This window comes from Bos indicus x Bos taurus, chromosome 18, assembly GCF_003369695.1.
Source record: "Bos indicus x Bos taurus breed Angus x Brahman F1 hybrid chromosome 18, Bos_hybrid_MaternalHap_v2.0, whole genome shotgun sequence".
Classification (NCBI taxonomy): Eukaryota; Metazoa; Chordata; class Mammalia; order Artiodactyla; family Bovidae; genus Bos; species Bos indicus x Bos taurus.
This window is the reverse complement of record NC_040093.1, coordinates 11067254-11095069: the sequence shown is the minus strand read 5'-3', so window position 1 is coordinate 11095069 and position 27816 is coordinate 11067254. Positions and strand designations below refer to the sequence as shown.

Below are 27816 nucleotides of genomic sequence, written 5' to 3'. Positions count from 1 at the left end.
CCTTATCTGCTTTGTAACTTTATTTCTCAGTTTTATTTAAAAATTGACATAATTGGGGGGTAATCATTATATTATTTCTTTACCACTCTATAGGAATGAAATGAAACACGATAAACATTTTTAAAAAGTCGGATGCCACAAAGGGAATTAGGGGGTACCTTGATGAATTTTAACAGTCAAGTTGTCAAATGCAGAGATTTGATCATTCAAAACACCACGATGAAATAATAGGTTTTATGCAATTACCCTCAGTCACTCACATGTATAAGGGCAGAAGAACAACTATCAATATCCATATAAGATCCGGAAGATTTAGAGCATTATTCCCACGCGAACAGCTCTTGAGGAAGGTCTGCCATCTTCTCCTGGAATAGTTTATCAAAGATTTCAGCTTGGGCCACCGTGAAGTAATTTTTCCAGTCCCCAGTCACACCTGATAAACATAAAAATAGAGACTCCGATCAGATCTAGGGTTTGGTCTCAAGACGCCACTACCCGTCTTCCTGGATCCATTGCTTTTCTTTTTAAAAGTGTATTGCTATTAAGTAGTACACGATACATTCTTACACCTTTTATTTTAAAAATTATTTATCTATTTATTTATGGCTGCGCTGGGTCACTGTGGCTCTTACTGGCTTTCTCTAGTTGCGGCAGCTGGGGGCTACTCTCCAGGTGTGCTAGGACTTCTCACTGCAGTGGCTTCTCTTGTGGATCAGGAGCTCAGAGTGCATGGACTCAGTTGTCCAAGGCATGTGGGATTGTACCCTCTGTCCCCCGCGCTAGAGGCTGATTCTTAACGCCTGAACCACCAAGGAAGCCCTGGATCTATTTCTTCTGTCTGCTTGACATGGAAATCATAGCTAATAAAGCAGAATGACCAATGGTTTGTTGCTTTTTACTGCCTGGCAGTCATACCCATTTAGACTTCTGCCTGCTTGAAACAATTTCCCTTGTTCTCTTCTCTCCCAGTGTATAATTTGTCTGCAATAATGCAATTCTATTTTCTGATATAACCGGTATTTAGCCACTTTTCGCAACCTCTATTTCTACCACCTACATCCAAGTTAACATCATTTCTCACCTGGATTATTGTATTAGAAATCTAACTGGTCTTTCTGGTTTTTAAAAAATTGTTTATTTGTGTTTATTTATTTGACTGTGCCATGTCTTAGTTGTGGCACTCGAGATCTTTGATCTTTGTTGTCACATGCAGGGTTTTTAGCTGTGGCGTTTGAAGTCTTGGTTGCAGCATGTGGGATCTAGTTGCCTGACCAGGGAAGGAACCCTGGCACCCTGCATTGGGAGATAGAGTATTGGCCACTGGACCACCACGGAAGTCCATTTCATTTCTTCCTTGCATGAATCATATCCTCGATCTATTGGAACTCTAGGATTCTGGGAAAACAGGCTCCTCCCCTCTATGCTGTATATTCTGTTCATTCATCTTGAGTTCAAGGATATGGACATGATTAATTTCTCATCACAGCAGGCTTTATAGTGTCTGATAACAAGACAGGTTCTCAGCTACGTGAAAAGTCTTTCCTCTTTCCTTTCTCCAATTGAGCTATTCTTCATACGTTTGTGTTGTTGTTGAGGATATTTCTCTATGTTCAATCACCAGCAGTAACACAAACATGAACTTTCCCAATCCTGTCCTTATTTTCTGGGTCAGTCACAGCTAGCGAGTTAGCAAGAATAGTGGATTAACCTGGTTACTGTTTGCAGAAGAGATATCTTCCGTGTTAAATTCTGAGAGAGAGAGAGTTTGAACGGCCTTGCATATAGGACTGATCACCATGCTATACCTGAAAACCTTTCTCCAAGCGCCTGCAGCCCACCTTAGTACTATAAAAAGAGACGCCCTCATAAGGGCTCACAAGAGACGTTTTCAAGTGATGAGCAATATAAGTTGATAAATTCAAACAGTCCCTACTCCCAACGGTTAGTGCCCTGTTGTAAGCATAAGAATAACTTCTACATTTTTTGATCCATTTTAAAGGCATGTTTTCTTTTACCTTTCCTCAAAAGAAGTCCATTTTCCTCTAAATACTGACCCTTCAGGAGGGAAAAATTGGACATATTGTTTTCTTTCATGACTTGGAAAGAATTGTTTTTGAGGACTGAGTTCAGTTCTTCTGGTTCTAGCTTCTTGCCCAGGAATTGGCAGATCTTCTCCACAGTGCTCCTCGTGTCCTAGAAGAAGAGAAAATCTGAGAGATTATGTGAAAGAGCAAGAACATAGAGAAGGAGATGAGGGGGAGGAGACAGCAGAAAGAGGAGAGGGAGAGGGGAGAGGAAAAGAGGAAAGAAATGTAGAGATGTGAGTAGGGATAGAGTTGGGGGTGTCCAGAGAGACTGAGAGATTGACATTGACACATAGACACTGTCGATACCAAGTAAAGACTAGGTAACCTATGAGAACCTACTGTAGGGTACAGAGGACTCCAGCCAATGCTCTGTGGTGACCTAAATGGGAAGAAAATCCCCAAAGGGGACATATGTAAACGCTTAGCTGATTCACTTTGCTGTACAGCGAGCATTGTAAAGCGAGTGTGCATGTGTGCTCAGGTGTGTCCGATTCTCTGTGACCCCATGGACTGTAGCCCGCCAGACTCCTCTGTCCACAGGATTTTCCAGGCAAGAGCCTTGCAGTGGGTTACCATTTCCTCCTCTAGGGCATCTTCCCAACTCAGGGATTGAATGTGTGTCTCCTGGGGCTTCTGCACTGGCAGGCAAATTCTTTACCACTGAGCTAAAAATTTTAAGAAATAAAGTAAACAAACAAAAAATGACTTAGAGAACAATTGGGAAAAAAAAGATGGAAGGACCATGATGGATTTCCCAGTATAGTTGAATTCAGGACACCTTAATGGTTTTCCAAAGGGACTCTTTTCCAAAGAGACTTTAGAAGGGCTTCTAGACAATTATGAGCAGGATTAGGCAGGAGAGTTTCTGGGAGAATTTGACAAAAATTTAAGGAATTGATTTCAAGCGTTGGCTATGTGCCCAAATAATGCTGTTTTTCACAACTAACATTTGAATAACACAAGAGAGCTTTACCATGTCTTCTTATTTATTATCTCAATAATTAGTTCCTGGCCCATGATGCTGGGAGGTTATAAGAAAATGGGTTTTATAACCAGAAAGTCTTTGCTTTGAATCAGAGACTTTTCTCTTAGAGCTAAAATGCTTTGATTTTTTTTCTTTATTCCGTGAGCCTTCACTATGATCTAACAAGAGAACACACAGCAGCAAAACATAAAAGAACAAAAGAACATCAAAAAAAGAAGGAAAAAGGAAAAAAGCAACACCGAACAAGCAAACAAAAATCACCCCCTCCCCCAGGAAAAAAAAAAAGAGAGAGAGAGAGAGAAAAGAAAACAATTTACTGGGGTAAATTGTTATTTACAAAAGACTCCTTGGTAAAAAGGAAATTCGTGTGGACGCCATAGAGGATTGAATAGAAGTAGCTGGAAGATGATGGAAAGTAATGTTTCTCAGATAGAAGCAAAAGCCAGTGTTTGTGTTATTTTTCTTTTCTCCAAGATACCACTAAGGGTTAAAGTTCTTCTCTCTGTGATTTCATCACCTTTATCGGTTTTGAGTTTCATATGCCCGCTTTTCCTGCCTATCACTGCTCAGTTCAGTACTTGGCCTTAGAGTAATCATACTGATTGATTTTACGACTTAAGTTTTCCCCTACCATCTGGGGTACATACTGGGATGTCATCTGGGATGTCAGACAGCTGAACACGTCTCTGGAACCCAGCTTGCTTCTACGCGTTCCCATCTTCTTTCTCAGACCCCTCTCACTACTAGGTTATCAGCAGCACCAAGGGATATACCTCTAGAAATGATAGAACCAGTGACCAGTGTGAGCACAAACCACTATACTCTGCCTCAGTAGATGGAAAAAGCCCTTTAGATATTGTTCAGTTCAGTTCAGTCACTCAATCATGTCCAACTCTTTTCGACCCCATGGACTGCAGCATGCCAGGCTTCCCTGTCCATCACCAACTCCCGGAGCTTGCTCAGACTCATGTCCATCGAGTCGGTGATGCCATCCAACCATCTCATCCTCTGTCATCCCCTTCTCCTCCTGCCTTCAATCTTTCCCAGCATCAGGGTCTTTTCCAATGAGTCAGTTCTTGAATGTTGTAAGGTGAGATGAAGAAGACGTGATGAAAGAGAGCATGGCGTTTGACCATAAGCAGGGCAATGAGGACCAGATGGCTAAGTTCTCAAGTCTAATGACCATGCACAGGCTAAAGAAGGGAGGGAAGTTAGAGGGCGTGAAGATGAGAAAGAGTCTGCTGATTATAAGAGCAATTTTTACCCATTTCATCTCTTCATAACTCAGTACCAGGAAGTTCTCCTTGTCTCTCATGGACATCCAGCCCCGAATGTGGTCGAACCACGATCCAAATGGCACTGCATACAGAAGAGGTAGGAAGAGTGAGTAGATGACACACGGAATGAAAACAGGATCCATATATATGTTCCCTCTGTGGACATAATTGCTAGCACAATGTAGGGCACATTTATGCTTGTTGTAACTAGTATCCAGTATCAGGCATTAGCCCTTTAAAAAGCCTAGGACTTCCCTGGTGGCGCAGTGGATAAGAATCGGCCTGCCAGTGCAGGGGATGAGGGTTTGATCCCTGGACCAGGAAGATTCCCCATGACCTGGAGCAACTGAGGCCACGCGCCATGACTACCAAAGCCCACACACCTAGATACCATGCTCCACAACAAAGACAAGCCACCGCAATGAGAAGCTCACACACTGCAACTAGAGAGCAGCCCCTCTCACCACAACTAAAGCCCGAGCAAAGCAATGAAGATCAAGCATAGCAAAAAATAAATAAACAAAAAATTTAGAAACCAAATAAAATAAGACAAGGCTAGTTCACTTGGTTTGTCCTGTGGTCATGTATGGATGTGAGAGTTGGACTGTGAAGTAGGCTGAGCGCCCAAGAATTGACGCTTTTGAACTGTGGTGTTGGAGAAGACTCTTGAGAGTCCCTTGGACTGCAAGGAGATCCAACCAATCCATTCTGAAGGAGATCAGCCCTGGGATTTCTTTGGAAGGAATGATGCTAAAGCTGAAACTCCAGTACTTTGGCCACCTCATGCGAAGAGTTGACTCATTGGAAAAGACTCTGATGCTGGGAAGGATTGGGGGCAGGAGGAGAAGGGGACAACAGAGGATGAGATGGCTGGATGGTATCACTGACTCGATGGACGTGAGTCTCAGTGAACTCTAGGAGTTGGTGATGGACAGGGAGGCCTGGTGTGCTGCGATTCATGGGGTTGCAAAGAGTCGGACACGACTGAGTGACTGATCTGATCTGATGTATATGAAAGCTTTTCTACTATGCTTGATAAAGGCTTGGGAAAGAACATCAAAAAAAAGGAAGAGATGGAAAAATTGGAAAACATAAACTAAATGAAATGGGATCACCGAATATGAAATAGAAAAAGTGAAACAAGCTAGATAAAAGATCAGCATAAAATCCAGTTGTTTTTAAACATGGTTGCTTATTAGAAACATATCTGGAGCTTTGGACAAAAAAGGCAAAACTTGGGCATTTGTATTTTTCAGAAAATTTCAAGATAATTCTAATATGTATCTTGATTTTAAAAAGTGATGACAGGTTTTTCTATTAAATGGTAGTTTTGGTGATATAGAATTCTATTATTTTGTTAATCAATCATGATGCAATGGTGTTAAGTGACTAATAGTTACATAATCACAATAATAAAAGATATTTATTAGTTTTTCACAATCAATAGCCAGACAAAAAGTAAAAGACAATTAAAATTGCAACCCATAATGGAAATGTGATTAACTCAACCATATAAAATAATTATGTACAATTGGGGTGGTTAAGTAGAGTGATGTGGTAAGTGGAAGTGCATATATGCACGTTTTCCTCCGATCAGTCAGTCTATATCTTTTGGTTGGTGCATTTAATCCATTTACATGTAAGTTAATTATTGATATGTATGATCCTATTACCATTTTCTTAATTGTTTCAGGTGTATTTGGTTTAGGTCTTTCCCTTCTCTTGTGTTTCCTGCCTAGAAAAGTTCCTTTAGCATTTGTTGTAAAGTTGGTTTGGTGGTGCTGAATTCTCTTAACTTTTGCTTGTCTGGAAAGCTTTTGATTTCTCCATCAAATCTGAATGAGAGTCACGTTGGGTAGAGTGTTCTTGGTAGTCAGTTCTTCCCTTTCATCACTTTAAATATATCATGCCATTCCCTTCTGGCTTGTAGAGTTTCTGTTGAGAGATCAGCTGATAAACCTGATGGGCTCTCCCTTATATGTCATTTGTCATTTTCCCTTGTTGCTTTTAATATTTGATCTTTGTCCTTAATTTTTGTCAGCTTGATTACTCTGTGTCTCAGTGGGTTCCTCTTTGGGTTTATCCTGCTGGAACTCTCTGAGCTTCCTGGACTTGGTTGACTATTTATGAAGTTTTCAGCTATTATCTCTTTAACTATTTTCTTGGGTCCTTTCTCTCTTTTTCTTCTGGGACCCCTATAATGCAAATGTTGGTGCCTTTAATGTTGTCCCAGAGGCTTCTTCGGCTGTCTTCATTTTCTTTTTTTCATTCTTTTTTCTATAGTCTGTTCCGTGGCAGTGATTTCCACCATTCTGTCCTCCAGGTCACTTATTCATTCTTCTGCCTCAGTTATTCTGCTACTGATTCCTTCCAGTGTATTGTTCCTCTCTGTTTGTGTCTTGCTCTGGTGGACAGAGCCTCTCTCAGTAAAGCTTTAATCCAATCGTCAGCTAATGGGTGGAGTTGCTGTTAGCTGCTTGGCAACCCACTCCAGTTTTCTTGCCTGGAGAATTCTATGGCCAGAGGAGCCCAGCAGGCTACAGTCCATGGGGTCGCAAAGAGTTGGACACGGCTGAGCGACTAACACTACCATGTCTGAGCCTTTCTTTCTTTTTTAAAAAAATATTTATTTGCTTGTCTGGGCTGGGTCTGGGATGTTTGATCTTCATCTTGGGAGTTGCAATTACTCAGCCCACGTGCCACAACTACTGAAGTTCGAGCACCCTAGAGCCCCAGCTCCACAACGGGAGAAGCCACTGCAATGAGAAGCCCGTGTGCTGCAATGAAGAGTAGCCCTTACTCTCAGCAACCAGAGAAAAGCCCGTGCAGCAATGAAGGCCCAATGTGGCCAAAAATACATAAAGGAATAAAGAAGATGAATCTGAAAAATGGTGAAAAGTCAGGATTATATTGTCCAGAAAGCCAATGAAAGCTGACTTTCAGAAAGTCATAGATTAGGAGAGTAGAGGAAAGAATATGAGTGCTCGGTGCTAATATTAGATCCTGAAGACTCAGAAAATAGCTAGGATAGTTTCTGATGGGGCAAAAAGGCTGGTTGAGGTTCTGCTGCTCTACAAGTCAGTATGTGGATTTAGAAAATCTGGCTTCCAGTGGTGATGGACATACTCATGGCTTGGGAAGATGTAGAGATGTCAGGTTGTGTTTAAAAGAGGTCTGATGAAAGACTCTGGCAACCCCTAGCTTTCATATTTTACATTCACTCACTGTTTCCTTGGATGAACCATTCAAAGTATTGTTCCAGTGACTGTGGTCTCTTAACAAATTTTGCACTCTTCCAGAAAAAATAACCAGACACAAACACATCTCTGGGATTTCGGACAAGGTAGATCACCTGAAAGAGAAAAATAGGATAATGAAAAATCAAGTCATTTTCTAACCTTTTTTCCCCCAACCTTCTTGATTTTCATAAAAATGGAGAAAAAGCCAAAGAATTCCCTGGTGGTCCAGTGGTTAAGATTCTGTGCTTCCACTGCAGGGGGTGTGGGTTTGATCCCTAGTCAGTGAAATAGGATCCCACCTGCTGTGTGATACAGCCAAACAAACAAACCAAAGTACCAGCTGGATATAGGAACACAGAGGGGTGAGAAAAACCACTCATGAAGGCAGAGTAACCACCCTGAATTTAGGCATTGATGTAAGCATGCTGCTTCTCAAATGAGCAACTTTCTGGTGCTTCTACATAAATGGCAGGAGGTATTTATTTAATTAAGACTGGCTAATTATTATTATTATTTTTTAGAGCAACAAAGGAGGATTATTCAGGGTATGATACAGTTATAAATCCTAGTTCGACTTTAAATGTGGTTTTCTAAGATTTTGGCATTACTGTTTCCCCTGGTCTCTGGCTTACACCTGGCTAGCATACCTACAGAATGGTCTACACATTTGTATTCCAGTATGGTTGTGTTACCATCAAATATAGACTCCCAGGTCCTACCCCATACCTACTGAATACAACTGCATTTCAATCAGATCTCCAAGAGATTCCTAGGCAAATTAAAGTTTAACAAGCATTGCTCAAGCCTATCTTTATTTTATATTTTTGTTTTTTGGCTGCACCCCATGGCATGCAGAGCTTCCCCGACCAGGGACTGAACTTGTGTCCCCTGCATTGGGGCTTTCCTGCTGGCTCAACAGTAAATAATCCATTTGCAATGTAGGAGACACAGGAGATGCAGCTTCGATCCCTGGCTTTGGAAGATCCCCCGGAGGAGGGCATGGCAACCCACTCCAGTATTCTTGCCTGGAGAATCTCAGGGACGAGGAGCCTGGTGGGTTACAGTCCATGGGGTTGAAAAGAGTTGGACATGACTTAAACAACAGAGCACCACTGGCCCACCGGGGAAGCCCTGATGAAGACTGTCTTGACCTCTGTACACTGACCTTGGCCTTGGATTTGAAGAAAGACTTGGGGAAGAGTTGGATGGGGAGGTGAGAACTGATGAGACGTGGGCCTTCCTTCTCCTTTAGTAATTCATACCCATGCTTAGTCTCTACCCAGGGGGAGCGGTCCCAAATGGGCTCAGATTGGACCCACTTGGGATCCCCCTTGGAGTAAATCAGGCAGACAGTTTCAATCAACCAGTTCGTTCCTAGATAAAGAAAGGAAAAATATGATCAATCATTTTAATCTGACTTATAAAGATTTTTATAATGTATACAGATCATAAAAGGTGCCATCTTAACCATCTTTAAATTACAGTTCAGTTGTTGTTTAGCCACTCAGTTATATCCAACTCCTTTTGCAACCCCATGGACTGTAGCACTCCAGGCTCCTCTGTCCATGGGATTTTCCAGGCAAGAATACTGGAGTGGCAGCTATTAAATAGAATGCATTTGAATCAGTTCTAGTGAGGTGGATGAAACTGGAGTCTATTATACAGAGTGAAGTAAGTTAGAAAGAAAAACACCAATACAGTATATTAACGCATATATATGGAATTTAGAAAGATGATAACGATGACCCTATATACCAGATAGCAAAAGAGACACAGATGTAAAGAACAGACTTTTGGACTCTGTGGGAGAAGGCAAGGGTGGAATGATTTGAGAGAATAGCATTGAAACATGTATATTAACATATGTGAAATAGATTGACAGTCCAGGGTTGATGCATGAGACAGGGTGCTCAGGGCTGGTGCACTGGGATGACCTAGAGGGATGGGACTGGGAGGGAGGTGGAAAGGGGGGTGCTCAGGATGGGGAACACATGTACACCCATGGCTGATTCATATGAATGCATGGCAAAACCACCACAATATTGTAAAATAATCAGCCTCCAATTAAACTAAATAAATTAATTTTAAACAATAAAGAAAAAAAAGAATACTGGAGTGGGTTGCCATTTCCTTCTCCAGGGGATCTTCTCGACCCAGGGATCATACCCACGTCTCCTGCATAGGCAGGCGGACTCTTTACCACTGAGCCACCAGGCACCCCTGTACAGCTCTGTAGGGTTAGATATATTTACATGGTTATGCAAACAATCTGCAGAACTTTTCCATCTTGCACAGCTGAACCTCTTGCCCATTAAGCAACAACTTCCTATTTTCTTCTCCTTCCTGGCAACCATTCCACTTTTTGTTTCTGATACCTCATTTAAGTGGAGTCATACATACCATGCAGAGCTTGGTGGCTCAGATGATAAAATATCTGCCTGCAATGCAGAAGACCCGGGTTTGATCCCTGGGTCGGGAAGATCCGCTGGAGAAGGGAATGGCTACAAACTACAGCATTCTTGCCTGGAGAATTCCATGGACAGAGGAGCCTGAAGGGCTAGAGTCTATGGGATCACGAAGAATCAGACACAACTGGGTGACTAAAACTTTCACTTCACTCCATACATACTATGTCTTCATAGTTTATCCGTGTTGTAGCAAGTGTCAGAGCTCCATTCCTTTCTAAGGCTGAATAATATTCTCAATATGTGGATAGTAATTTATGTTTACCCATTCATCTGTCAATGGACCTTTGGGTTGCTTCTATGCTTTGGCTATTTGCTTAAATCCTTTGAACATGTTCCCATTGCTCTTGGCCTTTGAACAGATTCCCATTGCCCTTGGCTCATCATTACCACAGCACTTCTGATGACTTCAGCCTTGCTTCTTGCCCAATCACAGTCCCTCTATGACCCCACCCCTCATAGATATATGATCCACATCCTTTCAGTTCAGTAAATTTATCAAGTTCTTTTCCAGTTCCTGATCACTATCCATGCTGATACCTTTACTGGAAAATCTCTCCTTTTTGAAAAGTTATATTTATTTATGCATTTATTTTTGGCTGGGTCTTGCTGTACTTGGGCTTTCTCCAGCTGGGGTGAGCAGGGGGCGACTCTCTAGTTGTGATGCTCGGGCTTCTCATTGCAGTGACTTCTCCTGTTGCAGAGCATGGGCTCTAGCCCAGCAGGCTATGGTGGTTGTGGCACACGGGCATAATTGCTCCACAGCATGGAGGATCTTCCTGGACCAGGGTTTGAACCCATGTCCCCTGCATTGGCAGGCAGATTGTTAACCACTGGACCATCAGGGAAGTCCTGGAAAATATCTCTTTTCATGAAATAATTTCACATTCACTCTTTTTTGAAGAAAGAAAAACATTTTATTTTCCTCCTGCTAATTCGTTCCTTTTTCTAAAAAAAAGTGATTTATTTATTGTATTATTTAAGGCTGTGCTGAGTCTTCATTGCTGCACATGGGCTTTCTTGCAGTGAGCAGGGGCTACTGAGAAGCCTTCTCATTGCAGTGGCTTCTTTTCTTGTGAAGCACAGGCTCTGGGCACATGGGCTTCAGCAGTTGTGGCTTGTGGGCCCTACAGCATGGCTCAGTAGCTGCGGTGTACAGGCTGAGTTGCACCACAGGATGTGGAATCTTCCCTGACCAGGGATCAAACAGCGAAGCCCTGCGTTCACTCTTTTTGATCTCAATTTAGATGTCATTTCTTCTACTTTGCTTTTTGGCTGAGGTAGTTATATTTTATTCCCCACCCAAGGCCTCCCACTTTATTTTATTGACTTATTGCTAACAAATTAAAGACGTATATATTTAACACCCTCAGTTCAAAAATAGTAGGGGCAACCTGGCAAGACTAAACTCTCCATTGCTCCATTATATTGTACAAATAATGCTTGTTTCTGCTAGCAGGGAGCTTATTGTCTCTTTCATATAAAGCAGAAATAGGGCATCCCTGGGGCTCAGTGGTAAAGAATCCGCCTGCCAATGCAGGAGAAATGGGTTCGATCCCTGACCCGGGAAGATCCCACAGGCAGTGGGGCAACTGCCCGTGCGCTGTAACTACTGAGCTATGAGTCACAACTACTGAAACCCTAGAACCCAGGCTCCACAACAAGAGAAGTTACCTCTAGAGAAGCCCTCACACTGCAACTAGAGAAGGCCCACAGAGCAATGAAAACGTAACACAGTCCAAAATAAACCAATAGTTGCTGAGAGCCACCATGGGAGATCCCACCCATGACAAAGGTCATGCAGAAGAGACCTGACAGGCAAAGGCGGATCAGGCCTCAAGGGACCCCCTAAATCTGCTCGAACATCTACCCCAAAACCAAAATCTGTCTACTGTTTATTATATTATGTTTTTCACCAACTCTTCTGACATTAACAGGGGGCTATCCCTGACCACCTTTCTCTGAAAAAAATCAACTTAGGACTTTAGTTAATAGACATGATAAAAATATTTCAATTCAAACCCCTCTGTTGACATTCTAGCTTGCCTGACAGGTTTATCCATATTCTTGCAATTAACACACATGATTGTTCACAACTCCCCAACCTTAAAAGACATGAGAAGCCAAAACATTCTAATAGTCCTAATAAACATAGAGTCCTTTAAGAGATAAAAAATTATTAAAATAGATAGTACTGGTAAAGGGTTTCATTGTTGAGCCAATGCTTGCTGCCAAGTTCCCATATCCCTTATCCATTGTACACCTGGGAGTACATTAGTTAACATAGTTGAAATGTAACCTTAGAATTAACCACATCAGACCTTTGAGCTAATTGGTTCTTTCTTTGTTATGACCCATTGGACCTTTGCTCTGTGAAAATGTAACTCTGTTTAACACTTTCTGAGGCTGACATAGATTACAAATATAAAAAAAAAAACCACTTCAAAAAAAATAAGTTTTCTGGTTGAACAGGCTTTATCAAAAAAAGGTCATAAAATGTCCACAGGCCTCCAAGGCCAAAAGATATTGTACACAACACTGTTTATAAAAAAGATATACAAAAAAATCCTGGTTTTGACAAAGACAAAACAGATGTAATGTTTGGGCTGACTCGGTATGACTTTGCATCTTTCATTTCCCTCTATGTACAAGTCAAGATATAAAAGTTCCTTTTAAAAATAAAGTTATGGGCCTCGCTCACCGAAGCTTGGTCTCCTGGTGTCATTCTTTTTTTCCTTTTGCCTCCTTTTCTCTCTCTGTTCTTCTTTCAGGATGACTCCTTGGAACACAGAAGCTTTATTGGCTTTCTGTGTTAATCAAAGAAGATCAAGTGTCTTTCTCTTCTCTTTATTCTTTCTCCTTTATTCTCTTATCGTTTGACCCCGGACTATCAGGTTTCAATCCATTATAAGGCCCGTGTCATCTCTCTCTCACCGACGCCATCTTTCCTGAGGGTACCCTAGGATCCTGCCGGGGCTGGACCCCGACAAGTGGTGCCCAACGAGGGGCCCCGAAGATAAGTCTCCCCATTGTTCAGTTTTTTGGGACGGCTAGGACCCCACTCAGGGTGCTGCAGACCCCTCTACATAAGATAGGTAGGGTGAGAAGGAGTGGGTAGTGGAATCTTTTCGCACTAACAGAAGTAAACAAGATAATAAATTTTCTGACATAGGTAACTCTAAAACTAAAAAACAAAAACTCTTTATACAAGTAATCTTAAAACTGTTAGACAAAAGAGGAATTAAGGTTAAGAAAACTAATGTTCAATCCTTTTTTACATTTAAACAAAAACAGTGTCCGCTGCGCCTGAGCACCCTGGCGAGCTCCCTCTGCCTCTACCCAAACCTTTAAAAATTTATTACACTTTATATGGCCCCCAAAAAAAGTCCCCACTGATACGTTTTCTTTATAAAACATGATTAGAGACGCTTTAAATCCTGCTCATAAATCTAAAGGGTAAATAATTTGAGATTATAATGCAGGACGGTTAAGATTGTACCTGTGAGTGGCCAACAAGTTTACAAAAAAAAACACAAAACCCAAAAAAGAAAAAAACAACAGTCGTAGAGGGCCACACACACACACACAAAAGAAAGAAAGAAAGAAAAGAAAGAAAGAAAAAGAAAAAAAAAGAAAAACGAAAAAGAGATTATAAGGGGGAGAGAGAGATGGGGTGAGACAGCAGGAAAAAAAAAAGAGAGAGAGAGATAGAGACTTAAAAAAAAAAAACTCTGTGAGTCCCAGAAAAAAACTAGAGAAAAACAGAAAAGACTGAAAAAAAAAGTGATATGCGGGGTGGGGGTGCTGCAAAAAAAAAAAAAAAGTGAGAGAGAGACTGAAAAAGACAAGAGATTCAAACGCCAGAGACACAGAGACAACAGGTGAGACTGGAAAAAAAGAGACAAGATAAAAAAAGATAAAAAGTTTTTTAAACAAAAAAACTTTTAAAACAGATGCGTACACAATATATAAAATGTGCTCCTTAAAAAAAAAACCCTCAGGGGTGCCTCACCCAGACTAAAAAAAAAGCAAAACGGTAACGAGACTTGACACCAATATTAACCCCTGACGTGCCAGCTACTCCAATTCCAACGGGAGTGGCTGGCCCCCTACCTGAGGACATTGTAAAATTTGTGCTGAAGCGTAGCTCGCTTTCTTTTCAAAAAATTTCGGTGGTGCCTGGTATAATAAGTTCTAATTATATTGAAAAAATTAAAGTTTTGATCTCACCGCCTACCAAAACTGTACAAATTAATAAAGGCCAAAAATTCTCACAAAATTCTCCATCAAAATACAGCTGGTTTAAGGTATAAATTTCATACCCCGGCCAGATGTGTTTGTTGCTAACTTGTGAGAGAAGATATGTTTGTATTTTTCCTCAAGACACAGATTCGCCAATTTAGATCCCGGAGCGCCGCCAGCCGCGCCCCACACCCTCCTCGCTACACCCAGCGACCTGGAGCCAAAAAAGTTTGTGCCTCGAGTGAAAACCAAAAAAAAAAAAAGCCACGCCCACAGAGTGCAGTCCAGACCAACGCGGCTCCGTCCGGCGAGAGGAGAGCGCCCCGAGCCCAGGTGGCGGCTAGCCCGAGTCCCCGACCCCTGCTCCTCCGCCCGCCATAGACGCCGCGGCCCACAGCCTGCTGCTCGCGTTCTGCCTCCGGCTGCTGGGGACACTGCTCCCCCGGGTCGACGCCTGCGGCTGCTCCCCGGTACACCCACAACAGGCGTTTTACAATACAGGTACAGTGATCAGGGCCAAAGCGGTCAATAAAAAAGAGGTAGACCTAACATAATATCTTGTAAACAATGTATCGGAGAAGGCAATGGCAACCCACTCCAGTACTCTTGCCTGGAAAATCCCATGGACGGAGGGGCCTGGTGGGCTGCAGTCCATGGGGTCGCTAGGAGTCGGACACGACTGACTGACTTCACTTTATTTTTCCACTTTCATGCATTGGAGAAGGACATGGCAACCCACTCCACTGTTCTTGCCTGGAGAATCCCAGGGACCGGGGAGCCTGTTGGGCTGCCGTCTATGGGGTCGCACAGAGTCGGACACGACTGAAGCGACTTAGCAGCAGCAGCAGCAAACAATGTATGCTCTCATCTTGTTTGACCTCTCAACATAATGTTTGCTCCTTTATAATATCACAATGTCCACCCTGTCTCATGGTGCCTGTGACTGTGATTTATTGGTATAACTATGGTCTTGCTGTGTTACAACAACTACAAGATTTAATACGATAACCAAGGTTTGTGGGCTTACTTATCTTAAAAATATCAGCTTTAATAACTACAATTACTTCTGTTACTGTGGCGACAATATCATTGACTCAACAAGTACATACTGCTCAATATGTTAATACTGTGTCTAAAAATGTCTCTTTAACACTGACAACACAAAAAATTATAAATAAAAAATTAAAAATAGAGGTAGATGCCTTAAAAAAACAATAATACATATTAATATTAAATTACAGGCTTTAAAGGTGAGATAGACACTGTCCTGTCATGCTGACTACCGGTAGATTTGTATAACACCCCTAAAAATAAACGAGACAGATTATAACTAAAAAAAAAATTAAAAACCACATTTCAGAAATATAAAATAGTTCCAATATTAGTTTAGATTTAAAAAAACTTCACAATCAGATAAAGACCATGAAACACTCCCGATTAGACTTTACTGCCACAAAAACAACAAATGGCTTTTTCCATACATTTTCTAACTTTATTAAAAAAAAAAAAATTCTGTCTACTATTTTTAGCTATGCTGCTGTGGCCATTCTAATTCTGCTTCTCATAATTATTCTTCCTTATATTGTCAAAACTCTTAAACAAAACACTCAAAAACTCACGACTAAATTACATCTGGCTGCCTTAAAAAATAAAAAAGGGGGACATGCTGAGAGCCACCACGGGAGATCCCACCCATGACAAAGGTCATGCAGAAGAGACCTGACAGGCAAAGGCGGATCAGGCCTCAAGGGACCCCCTAAATCTGCTCGAACATCTACCCCCAAACCAAAATCTATCTACTGTTTATTATATTATGCTTTTCACCACCTCTTCTGACATTAACAGGGGGCTATCCCCGACCACCTTCCTCTGAAAAAAATCAACTTAGGACTTTAGTTAATAGACATGATAAAAATATTTCAATTCAAACCCCTCTGTTGACATTCTAGCTTGCCTGACAGGTTTATCCATACTCTTGCAATTAACACACATGATTGTTCACAACTCCCCAACCTTAAAAGACATGAGAAGCCAAAACATTCTAAAAGTCCCAATAAACATAGAGTCCTTTAAGAGATAAAAAATTATTAAAATAGATAGTACTGGTAAAGGGTTTCATTGTTGAGCCAATGCTTGCTGCCAAGTTCCCATATCCCTTATCCATTGTACACCTGGGAGTACATTAGTTAACATAGTTGAAACGTAAAAAAAACAAACAACAGCCTTAGAATTAACCACATCAGACCTTTGAGCTAATTGGTTCTTTCTTTGTTATGACCTTTGCTCTGTGAAAATGTAACTCTGTTTAACACTTTCTGAGGCTGACATAGGTTACAAATACAAAAAAAACCACTTCAAAAAAAATAAGTTTTCTGGTTGAACAGGCTTTATCAAAAAAGGGTCATAAAATGTCCACAGGCCTCCAAGGCCAAAAGATATTGTACATAACACTGTTTATAAAAAAGATATACAAAAAAAAAAATCCTGGTTTTGACAAAGACAAAACAGAGGTAATGTTTGGGTTGACTCGGTATGACTTTGCATCTTTCATTTCCCTCTATGTACAAGTCAAGACATAAAAGTTCCTTTTAAAAATAAAGTTATGGGCCTCGCTCACCGAAGCTTGGTCTCCCGGTGTCATTCTTTTTTTCCTCTTCCCTCCTTTTCTCTCTCTGTTCTTCTTTCAGGATGACTCCTTGGAACACAGGAGCTTTATTGGCTTTCTGTGTTAATCAAAGATCAAGCCTCTTTCTCTTCTCTTTATTCTTTCTCCTTTATTCTCTTATCATTCGACCCCAGACTATCAGGTTTCAATCCATTATAAGACCCGTGTCATTTCTCTCTTGCTGACACCGTCTTTCCTGAGGGTACCCTAGGATCCTGCTGGGGCTGGACCCCAACATATAGTAATAATAAAAGCAAGAAGCTAAATTCTATTTTAAAAAGAATGTGAATATTTAAGGTGTTCGTGTTCATTTGTTACATGTCACATTGTGAAAAGACTACCACTATCGAGCTAATTAACTATTACATCATCTCACAGAATTACCTCCCTCCCCTACTTATTCTGGAGAAGGCAATGGCACCCCACTTCAGTACTCTTGCTTGGAAAATCCCATGGACGGAGGAGCCTGGTAGGCTGCAGTCCATGGGGTTGTGAAGAGTTGGTCGGACGCAACTGAGCGACTTCACTTTCACTTTTCACTTTCACGCATTGGAGAAGAAAATGGCAAGCCATTTCAGTGTTCTTGCCTGGAGAATCCCAGGGATGGGGGAGCCTGGTGGGCTGCTGTCTATGGGGTCGCACAGAGTTGGACATGACTGAAGCGACTTAGCAGCAGCAGCCTCCTACTTCTTCTAGGGCTTCCCTGATGGCTCAGTGGTAAAGAATCCACCTGCCAACGCAGGAGACAGAAGAGATTAGGATTCAGTCCCTGGGTCAGGAAGATCCCCTGGAGAAGGAGATGGCAGCCCTCTCCAGTATTTTTACTTGAAGAATCCCATGGACAGAGGAGCCTGGTGGGCTACAGTTCATGAGGTTCCACAATGAGGCGGACAGGACTGGGCGACTAAACAACAGCAGCCCATTTCCTCCACAGACTTCACTGTTCATCTTCTTCCACTCCTCTCTACAAACAGCTGAATCTGCCTTATGCTTCATTCCCATGGTTTCCTCCAATGCCTTTGATTACCCGCTCTGAGCACTCAGCTGACTGTGTAACTGCCTGGCTCGACCCTTTTCTCTGGGCATCAGTGGTATCAGTGCACATTTCTATTCCCCTAATGCATTGTCAGCATACAGAAAGCATTCCACCTGTCTACTGAATGAATGAGGGCCACAGTCACAGCCTGTCAGTATCTGATCCTGCTTCCTTACCTGATTTGGGGAAAGTCAGCAGTAAGACATCTTCATCTTTAATAAGAAAACTCTCCTGTACCTCTCTCAGGAGTTCAGGTGAGTAATCCACACTTGGGAAGGGTATCCCTTCAAACCACAGAAACTTTCCTGTCATGACGATGAGCTCTTTCTACCTCTCGTGAGCCTTTTAGCCGTAGTCACTATTGGACTGGGAGATCCGTTGTATAGTCAGCATGGAACAATCATTAATCTCTCCCAGGTCGTTGATGAGTGTTCCTGTCCATAAAAAGAGAGGGTCACAAGATTGATAATATTGGGCAACCGTGAAGTCATTCAGAGAACATTCTGGTGTGACCTGAGTTTGACTTCATGGGAGGGAACCAGGAGTTTGGTAACAAGATGGAGGGTGTAGACATGTGGTGGATTAAAGATGAATATTTTTAAGAATTATTTATATATTGGCTGGATTAGGTCTTCATTGCTGTGTGTGGGCTTTTTCTAGCTGCAGCAAACAGGGGTTACTCTCTTTTTGCCAAGCTGGGGGTCTAGGCAGCTGGGCTGAATATGTGGCACAGGGGTTAAGTTGTGCCATGGCATGTGGAAACTTCCCGGACCAGGTATTGAACCTGTGTCCCTTGCATTGGCAGGCAGAATCCTAACCACTGGACCACCAGGGAAGTCCTAAAAATATATATATTAAATAAGCTTTGTTATTTTTTCAACACTTTTAGATACATAGGAAAATTTTAAAGAATTCTCACAGTCCATACTTTATTCAGACTTCTTTAGTGTTTACCTAATATCCTTTCTCTGGCCCAAGATCCCACCCCAGATGCTACATTATGTTGGGTCTTCATGTCTCCTTAGGTCTCTCTTAGCTGTGACGGTTTCTCAGACTTTCCTTGTCTTTGATGACTTTGACAGTTTTGAGGATTACTGGTCAGGTATTTTGGAGAAGGTCCCTCTCTTGGGGTGCGCCCAGTGTTTTTCTCCTAATTAGACTGCGTTTCTGGGTTTTGGAGAGAAGATCATGGAGGTAAAATACTAGTACAGTCACAACATTTGAAGGGTATTTACTGTCAACATGACATCTCATTGTTGATGTTGACTTTGATCACCTGGCAGAAGTAATGTTTGTTAGATTTCCCCATGGTAAATGTACTCACCCCGTCTTTTTTTTTTTTTTTTTCTAATTTTTTTGGCCATGCGCGACTGAAGCGATTCAGCAGCAGCAGCATGGCATGTGGGATCTTAGTTCTCTGATCAGAGATTGAACCCATATCCCTTGCTTTGGAAACTCAGAGTCTTAACCACTGGACTGCCAGGGAAGTCCTTACCTTCCTTCCTTTTTATGTCAGCATATTTAAAACATGAAGTCTAGATGTGAAGGTATTAATGAGAACATATTGTGTAAACTCTTATTGAGGATCTTCTCTAAAACTATTGTCTGGCACCATTTAAATTATCAAAATGTTATTAAAAAAAAAAAAAGCTGAGGATATGTTCCAGATAGAGGAGAATGTAAACTAAATCCTGGATTGACTTCTAGACCACAGAAAATGCTATTATTTTATTATTGGGACAGTTGACCACATTTGAATACACACTGTGGATTAGATAATAGCATTGCATCAATACAAACCTCTCTGATTTCTATCATTTTTGTGTGATTATAAGTGAAATATTTTTGATCTTAGAAAATATAAAGCTTTTAAAAAATAATTGTATTTATTTATTTTTAACTCTGCTGGGTCTTAGTTGCTGCCCAGGCTTTTTCTCTAGTTGCAGTGAGCAGGTTTCTCCTTGCTGTGGCTTCTCTTGTTGCGGAGCACGGGCTCTAGGGCCCGAGGGCTTCAGTTGTTGTGGCTCCCGGGCTCTGGAGCACAGGCTCAATAGTCGTGATGCACGGGCTTAGCTGCTCTGTGACATGTGGGATCTTCCCAGACCAGAGAGGAACCCATGTCTCCTGCATTGACAGCTGGATTCTTAACCACTGAGCAACCAGAGAAGCCCCATACACTGAAGTTTTGAAGGATAAAAGGAAAGGATTTCTGTAACTTACTCTCAAATGGCTAAAAAAGTTTACATTGTATATTAGAGTGAAAGAAATGAGAGCATAACCTAGTAAATGTTATAAAAGGTTAGTGTTGGTAAATCTGTGTGAATTATACACAAGAATTTTGTGTGTATTGCTTGCAAGATTCCCCTAAGTTTGAAGATAATTAAAAATAAAAAAGTTGCTCAGTCGTGTCCAGCTCTTTGCAACCCCATGGGCTACAAAGTCCTTGGAATTCTCTAGGCCAGAATAGGAGTGGGTGGCCTGTTCCTTTTCCAGGGGATCTTCCTGACCCAGGAATTGAACAGGGTTCTCCTGCATTACAGGGCAGTTCTTTACCAACTGAGATTTCAGGGAAGCCCTTAAAAAATCAAAATAAAAACTAAGTACATAGGTGTAGTGACAATAAGCTAGAGGGAAATTGGGATACCATGGATTTAAATCTCTCACACTTTTTTTTTAATAGCAACCTACTTTTTTAAGAAATCTATTTTTTTTTTTTTTTGGCCACTCTGTGTAGCCTGTGGGATCTTAGTTCCCTGTGTAGGGATCAAACCCACACACCCTGCATTGGAAGCACAGAGTTTTAACCACTGGACCACTAGGGAAGTCCCTGAAATCTCTCTTTCTAAGCATAAGAGTCAAGAACTTGCTTTAGACTCACAGGTATGGGGGTGAATTTAAATACTTAACTACACAGCAGGATCCAGTTCTTATTTGACATTTCATCATTAACATACTGAGAATTTATGAAACGCTTCCAGGTTTTCGTGGTTGGTCTGAGAGACTTCTCTTTTTGGCCACATTGAAAATCTATAATAGCAATTGTTATTTTATGGGTCCCACCTTCTATTACCCAGTGGAGGACTCTAGGATTCAAGGCTTCCCACAGTCACACAACAAGCAAAAGGAAGAATGCCCGCTTCTGAAATACTGACTCCAGAAGTAATTAAAGAAACATCTAGGTTTCTGTCATTTCCTGGTGGGCTTCAGTCAGTAAAATTAAGACCATCCAGGGCTTCTCTACCATATCCATATAGGACTACTAGAAACACTATAGTTTTGACTCTATGGATGTCAGAGTTGGACCATAAAGAAGGCTGAGCCCCAAAGAATTGATATTTTCAAATTGTGGTGCTTCTGTGCTGCAGAAGACTCTTGAGAGTCCCTTGAACAGAAGGAGATCAATCCAGTCAATCCTAAGGAAATCAGCCCTGAATACTCATTGGAAGGACTGAAGTTGAAGCTCCAATACTTTGACCACCTGATGTGAAGAGCCGATTGTTGGAAAACACTCTGCTGCTGGGAAAGATTGAGGGCAAAAGGAGAAAGGGGCATCAGAGGATGAGATGGTTAGATTGCATCACAGACTCAATGGACATGCATTTGAGCCAACTCGCAGAAAGTCGTTAACAGAGGACCCTGGCATGCTGTAGTTCATGGGGTCACAAAGTGTCGGACACAGTTCAGTGACTGAACAACAATAACAATGATTCTTATGTTATTTCTTGACCACTCTGTGTGAATGAAATGAAACACTAGAAACATTTTTTGAAAGCTGGGATACCAAGAAGCGAAATAGGGGTACCCTGATAATTTTAATAGTCAGGTCCTCAAAGATGCAGAAATTGGATCAATTGAAGCACCAGGATGAAATAACAGGTTTTATGCAATTACTCCCATTCACATATATGAGGACAGGACAGCAATTATCATTGTCCATATAAGATCCAGAAGTTTTACATCATTGTTTCCACAGGAACAGATCTTGAGGAAGGTCTGCCATCTTCTCCTGGAATAGTTTATCAAAGGTTTCAGCTTGGGCCACCGTGAAGTAATTTCTCCAGTCCCCAGTCACGCCTGAGAAACATAAAATAGAGACTCACGCCAGATCTAGGACTTAGTCTCAAGTCTCAAGACTCTAGAAGACTACAGGTATTCTAGATCTATTTCTTTTAATTTATTGCTATTAAGTAGTACACAACACATTCTTATCTGTTTTATTTTATATATTTTAAACAATTTATTTATTTGTGGCTGTGCTGAGTCTTTGTTGCTGTGCATCGGCTTTCTCCAGTTGCAGTGAGCACGCGCTACTCTCTAGTCTCAGCACACGGGCTCCTCTTATTGCCAGGCATGTGCTCTAGAGCTTGGCCTCAGCAGCTGTGGTGCATGGGCAACTAATTGAACCTGTGTCCCCTGCTTTGGCAGGCAGATTCTTAACCACTAAACCATCAGGGAAGCCCTCAATTTATTTCCTTCTGTCTGCTTGACATAGAAATTCCAGTTAATATAGCAGAATGACTAATGGTTTGTTGTTCTCATATGCCTAATGGTCATACTCATTTACACATTGGCCTGCTTGGAACAATTTCCTGCCTTCTCTTCTCTCATCCTGAATGAAATTCATCACCAATAACACTGCTATATTTTCTATAACAGATCTTCCCTGTGGCTCAAACAGTCAAGAATCTGCCTGCAATGCAGGAGACCCAGGTTCAGTCCCTGGGTTGGGAAGATCCCCTGGAGGAGGCACGGCAACCCACTCCAGTATTCTTGCCTGGAGAATCTCCTGGACAGATGTCCATGGGGTCTGTAATAACCAGTGTCTAGTTACTTTTCACAACTTCTATTTCTACCACCTCCATCCAAGCCAACATCATTTCTCACCTGCATTATTGTATTAGATGTCTAATTACTCTTTTCTGTTTTTTTTAAATTGTTTATTATTTATTTGGTCATGCCATTATTTATTTTGGAGCCAAATAACCAAGACATAAAACAGAAACAATATTGTAACAAGTTCAATAAACACTTCAAAATGGTCCACACCAAAACAAATTAATCTTAAAATAAATAACTTTCTCAAGCACCTGCAGCCCACATCAGTACGCTAAAAAGAGATGCCCTGATGAGGGCTCACAAGAGATAATCTCAACTGATGAGCAATTTAAATTGATAAATTCAAACATTCTCTACTCCCAATGGTTAGTGCCCTATTATAAGCCAAGAATAATCTCTACATAGTCTGATCCATTTTGAAGGCAGAATGTTTTCTTTACCTTTTCTCAAAAGTTGTCCATTCTCCTCAAAATACTGACCCTTCAGGAGGGAATAATTGGACATACTGTTTTCTTTCATGGCCTGGAAAGAACTGTTCTTGAGGACTGAGTTCAGTTCTTCTGGTTCTAGCTTCTTGCCCAGGAATTGGCAGATCTTCTCCACAGTGCTCCTCATGTCCTAGAAGAAGAGAAAATCTGAGAGATTATGTGAAAGAACAAGAACATAGAAAAGAAGATGAGGGGGAGGAGACAGCAGAAAGAGGAGGGGGCAAGGGGAGAGGAAAAGAGGAAAGAAATGTAGAGATGTGAGTAGGGATAGAGTTGGAGGAGTCCAGAGTGGATGATCTGGGAGATTGACATTGACACATAGACACTTTCATTACTAAGCAAAGAATAGGTAACCTATGAGAACCTACTGTATGCACAGAGAACTCTAGTCAATGCTCTGTGGTGACTTAAATGGGAAGTAAATACAAAAAAAAAAAAAAAAAAAGAGGGGATCTATGCATAGGTATAGCTGATTCACTTTACACTAGAAGCTATGCACACTGTAAAGCAACTATATGTCAATAAAACTTTTGAAAAATTTAAAAATGACTTAGAGAAAGGTTGAAAAAAAAATAGATCGAAAGACCATGATGGATTTCCCAGTATAGTTGAATTCAGGACACATTGAAACACTAAAGTGCTGGGTTTGTTAAAGAGACTTAAGAAGGGCTCCTAGAGTTATAATCAGGGTTAGGGAAGAGATTTTCAGGGAGAAACTGACAAAAATGTAAGGAGTTGATTTCAGGCCTTGGCTATGTGCCCAAATAATGCTGTTTTTCACAACTAACATTTGAATAAAACAAGAGAGATTTACCATATCTTCTTATTTATTATCTCAATACTTGGCATATGATCTTGGGAGATTATGATAAGAAAAAAGATTTTATAACCAGAACGGCTTTGCTTTAAATCAGACTTTCCTCTTAGAGGTATAATGCTTTAAAGGTTTTCTTTATTCCATGAGCCTTCAGTATGGTCTAACAAGTAATCACACACCTGGGGCGGTCCTAAGATGGTAGAGGAGTAGGATGGGGAGACCACTTTCTCCCCCATAAATTCATCAAAAAATCATTTGAATGCTGAGCAACTTCTACAAAACAACTTCTGAACTCTGGCAGAGGACTCCAGGCACCCAGAAAGGCAGCCCATTCTCTTCAAAAGGAGGTAGGACAAAATATAAAAGACAAAAAGAGAGACAAAATTGTTAGGGATGGAGACCTGTCCCAGGTTGGGAGTCGTGAAGGAGGAGAAGTTTCCAAACACCAGGAAACCCTCTCACCAGCGGGTCTGTGGGTAGTTCTGGAATCTCAGAGGGCAACATAACCGGGAGGGGGAAAAAAAAAAGCCCACAGAATATGTGCCTTAAGCACAACTCCCAGCAGAGAAATAGCCTAGATGCTCGTGTCTGCCACCAGCAAGTGGGGGAGGCGCAGGTTGCATGCTTAGGGTAAGGACCGGGCCTGAATGCCCAGGGGACAATCTGAAGGAGCTAACATGAGATAGCAATGCAAACTGTGGGATAGCCAGAGAGAGAGGAAAAAAAAAAGAGAGAGAGAACTTTTCCGGCAAAAAGCTCTAACCTAAGGCTCAGCCCGGCCGGCTCCCAGAACAAAGGATTGAGTGAATACAATAGGAGAGCTAGCTAGCTGCAGACTGGCCCATCTCCGTGCCAGAGGCAGAGAGACAGGTAGGCAACAGCCAGAGCTGGAAGGCAGGGAGCAATCTTGGCCCCAGAGACAGCATCCTATACCAAACTGTGAGCAGGCTCCCAGTTGCTAACTAAGTCTTCCTGGGATCCTGGATGGTTGACATCTGCCAGGAGGGTCGCAGCCTGAGATCAGCCCCCCAGAGGAGACACAGGGCACACCTGAGATGGTGCTTTTGCGACACACCCAGGAAACTGAGCGGCTGGGACCGGGGAGGTGATAAGACACACTGCAAACCTGGGATAGTGGGCTCAAAAAGCACCTGGTCGTCTGAGCTCCTTGGACCTGGGAAGGTCACAAAACGCAGGCCCAACCGAGTCTCTGCCTTTGTGGAGTATCCGAGAACCTGAACCTGAGCAGCTTAGACATGGGAAGTGCACACAACCCAGGGCCTGCTTTGGACAGTTCCCCTTCAGAGCAACCCGGAGCCTGAGCAGTGTAGAGTGGAAAAGCATAGGGGCCATAAAAGTGAAAGTGAAAATAGCTCAGTTGTGTCCGACTCTTTGTGACCCGATGGATTTTACAGTTCATGTAATTCTCCAGGCCAGAATACTGGATTGGGTAGTCTTTCCCTTCTCTAGGGGATCTTCCCAAACCAGGGATTGAACCCAGGTCTCCCACATTGCAGGCAGATTCTTTACCAGCTGAGCCACAAGGGATGCAGGAGCAACAAGGGACTGAGCTGAGGCAAACCCAGTGTGGTCCATACACTGCGAGCACTCCCCACACTTGCCAGTGAAAATTGCTTGCAGTATTCCTCCTACTCTACAGCACAACTGAACAAGTGAGCCTAAATAAGTGACCACCTTTGCCCCCTTGTGTCAGGGTGGAAATTAGACACTGAAGAAACTTGCAAACAGAGGAAGCAAAAATAAGCAAAGAGGGAACTGCTCTGGAAGTGACAGGTGCAGATTAAAACCCTGTAGTTAGCATTGACTAAGCATTGGAAGGGGCCTATAGACCTTGAGAAGAAGTATAAGCTGGAACAAGGAACTATCTGAAACTGAACTGACCCCACACTGTCCTCAACAGCTCCAGAGAAATTCCTAGATATATTTTTACTATTATCGTTATTTAGTTTTTTTATTTTTAATTTCTTTATTACTTCTTTAATTTTCATTTTTATAACATACCATTACCTTGCAAAAAAGACCCTATTTTTAAAGCAAATTTCACACATATATTTTTAAAATAATTTTTGTGATTAATATTGTTTTGTATTTTTGAGAGTTTAACCTTTACTCTAGATTTTTCATCTTTGCTTATTGGTATTTGTTATCAATTTTGTACCATTAAGAATCTAATATTCAGTACTTATTTTTACTTAGGGATGTGATTACTAGCTTGATTGCTCTCTCCCCTTTAGACTCTCCCTTTTCTCCCCCAGGTCACCTATATCTCCTCCCTCCCCCTTCTCTTCTCTACTTAACTCTGTGAATCTCTCTGGGTGTTCCAGGCTGTAGAGAACACTTAGGGAACTGATTACTGGCTAGATTGGTCTCCCCCCTTTTGACTGTCCCTCTTCTCCTCTTGGTTACCTCTATCTCCCTCCTCCCTCTTCTCTTCTTTATGTTAACTCTGTGACTTTATCTGGCTGTCCCTCACTGTAGAGAATCTTTTCACCATTAACCTATATGCTTTATCATCAGTGCTATATGGATGGAGAAATCTTGAGGCTACTCAAAGAATGAGACTGAAAACCAGAGGCAGGAGGCTTAAATCCCAAACTTGACAACACCAGAGAACTCCTAACTCCAGGGAATATTAATCGACAAGAGCTCATCCAAAAGCCTCCATACTTACACTGAAACCAAGCTCCACCCAACAGCCAACAAGTTCCAGAGCAAGACATACCACGCTAATTCTCCAGCAACTCAGGAACATAGCCTTGAGCATTAAAGTACAGACTGCCCAAAGTCACATCAAACCTATCATAGACACCTCAAAACTCACTACTGGATGCTTCATTGCACTCCAGAGAGAAGACATCCAGCTCTACCCACCAGAACAGTGATGCAAGCTTCCCTAACCAGGAAACCTTGACAAGCCACTAGTCTAACCCCACCCACAGGGAGCAACCTCCACAATAAAGAGGAACCACAAACTTCCAGAATACAGAAGGTCCACCCCAAACAGAACAATCTAAACAAAATGAAAAGGCAGAGAAATATTCAGCAGGTAAAGAACATGATAAATGCCCACTAAACCAAACAAAAGAGGAGGAGATAGGGAGTCTACCTGAAAAAGAATTCAGAATAATGATAGTAAAGATGATCCAAAATCTTGAAAACAAAATGCAGTTACAGATAAATAGAATAGAGACAAGGATTGAGAAGATGCAAGAAATGTTTAACAAGGACCTAGAAGAAATAAAAAAGAGTCAGTCAATAATGAATAATGCAATAACTGAGATCAAAAGCACTCTGGAGGGAACCAACAGTAGAGTAACTGAAGCAGAAGATAGGATAAGTGAGGTGGAAGATAGAATGGTGGAAATAAATGAAGCAGAGAGGAAAAAAGAACAAAGAATTAAAAGAAATGAGGACAACCTCAGAGACCTCTGGGACAATGTTAAACACCCCAACATTCAAATCATAGGAGTCCCAGAAGAAGAAGACAAAAAGAAAGGCCATGAGAAAATACTTGAGGAGATAATAGTTGAAAACTTCTCTAAAATGGGGAAGGAAATAGCCACCCAAGTCCAAGAAACCCAGAGGGTCCCAAACAGGATAAAATCAAGGCGAAACACCCCAAGACACATATTAATCAAATTAACAAATATCAAACACA

General features: G+C 41.7%; 2 protein-coding genes and 1 long non-coding RNA gene across 6 annotated transcripts in view; 1 reads left to right on the top strand and 2 right to left on the bottom strand.

Annotated features, from left to right (window-relative positions):
- LOC113876271 (bile salt sulfotransferase-like) lies at positions 1-18422 on the bottom strand. Of its 2 annotated transcripts, XM_027515312.1 has the most exons (7): positions 18173-18422; positions 16913-16990; positions 8754-8962; positions 7575-7701; positions 4337-4431; positions 2016-2193; positions 1-433 (listed from the first exon to the last, which is right to left on the bottom strand). In XM_027515312.1, the coding sequence occupies exons 1-7, from the start codon at positions 18306-18308 to the stop codon at positions 321-323; spliced, it is 936 nt and encodes a 311-aa protein (XP_027371113.1). In that variant the 5' UTR covers positions 18309-18422; the 3' UTR covers positions 1-320. The 2 variants fall into 2 exon arrangements, with proteins under 2 accessions (XP_027371113.1, XP_027371114.1); XM_027515313.1 differs by lacking the exon at positions 16913-16990 and having other exon boundaries at positions 18173-18418.
- LOC113876274 lies at positions 14705-26790 on the top strand. Of its 2 annotated transcripts, none has more exons than XR_003506449.1 (3): positions 14705-14796; positions 21970-22145; positions 26676-26790. It is a non-coding gene; the product is annotated as an uncharacterized LOC113876274 (long non-coding RNA). The 2 variants fall into 2 exon arrangements; XR_003506450.1 differs by lacking the exon at positions 26676-26790 and adding an exon at positions 22653-22978.
- LOC113876272 (bile salt sulfotransferase-like) overlaps positions 21758-27816 on the bottom strand; it is a 28475-nt gene continuing 22416 nt past the window's right edge. For both annotated transcript variants that reach the window (XM_027515315.1, XM_027515314.1), the window contains exons 5-6: positions 23273-23450; positions 21758-22070 (exon numbers count right to left, since the gene is read on the bottom strand). In XM_027515315.1, coding sequence (XP_027371116.1) covers positions 21955-22070; positions 23273-23450 — 294 coding nt within the window. In that variant the 3' untranslated portion in view covers positions 21758-21954. The remainder of the gene's footprint in view (positions 22071-23272; positions 23451-27816) is intronic.

Bases quoted from the DNA above. Each gene is read 5' to 3' on its own strand.
- LOC113876271 (XM_027515312.1), bottom strand. From the start codon at position 18,308: ATGACAGGAAAGTTTCTGTGGTTTGAAGGGATACCCTTCCCAAGTGTG. The intron at 8,963-16,912 runs GTGAGCGAGGCC...TTCTTTATCTAG, and splicing joins CACCGGGAGACCAAGCTTCG to GAACGAACTGGTTGATTGAA. The intron at 7,702-8,753 runs GTCAGTGTACAG...TTTCTCTTTCAG, and splicing joins TCTTCAAATCCAAGGCCAAG to GTGATCTACCTTGTCCGAAA.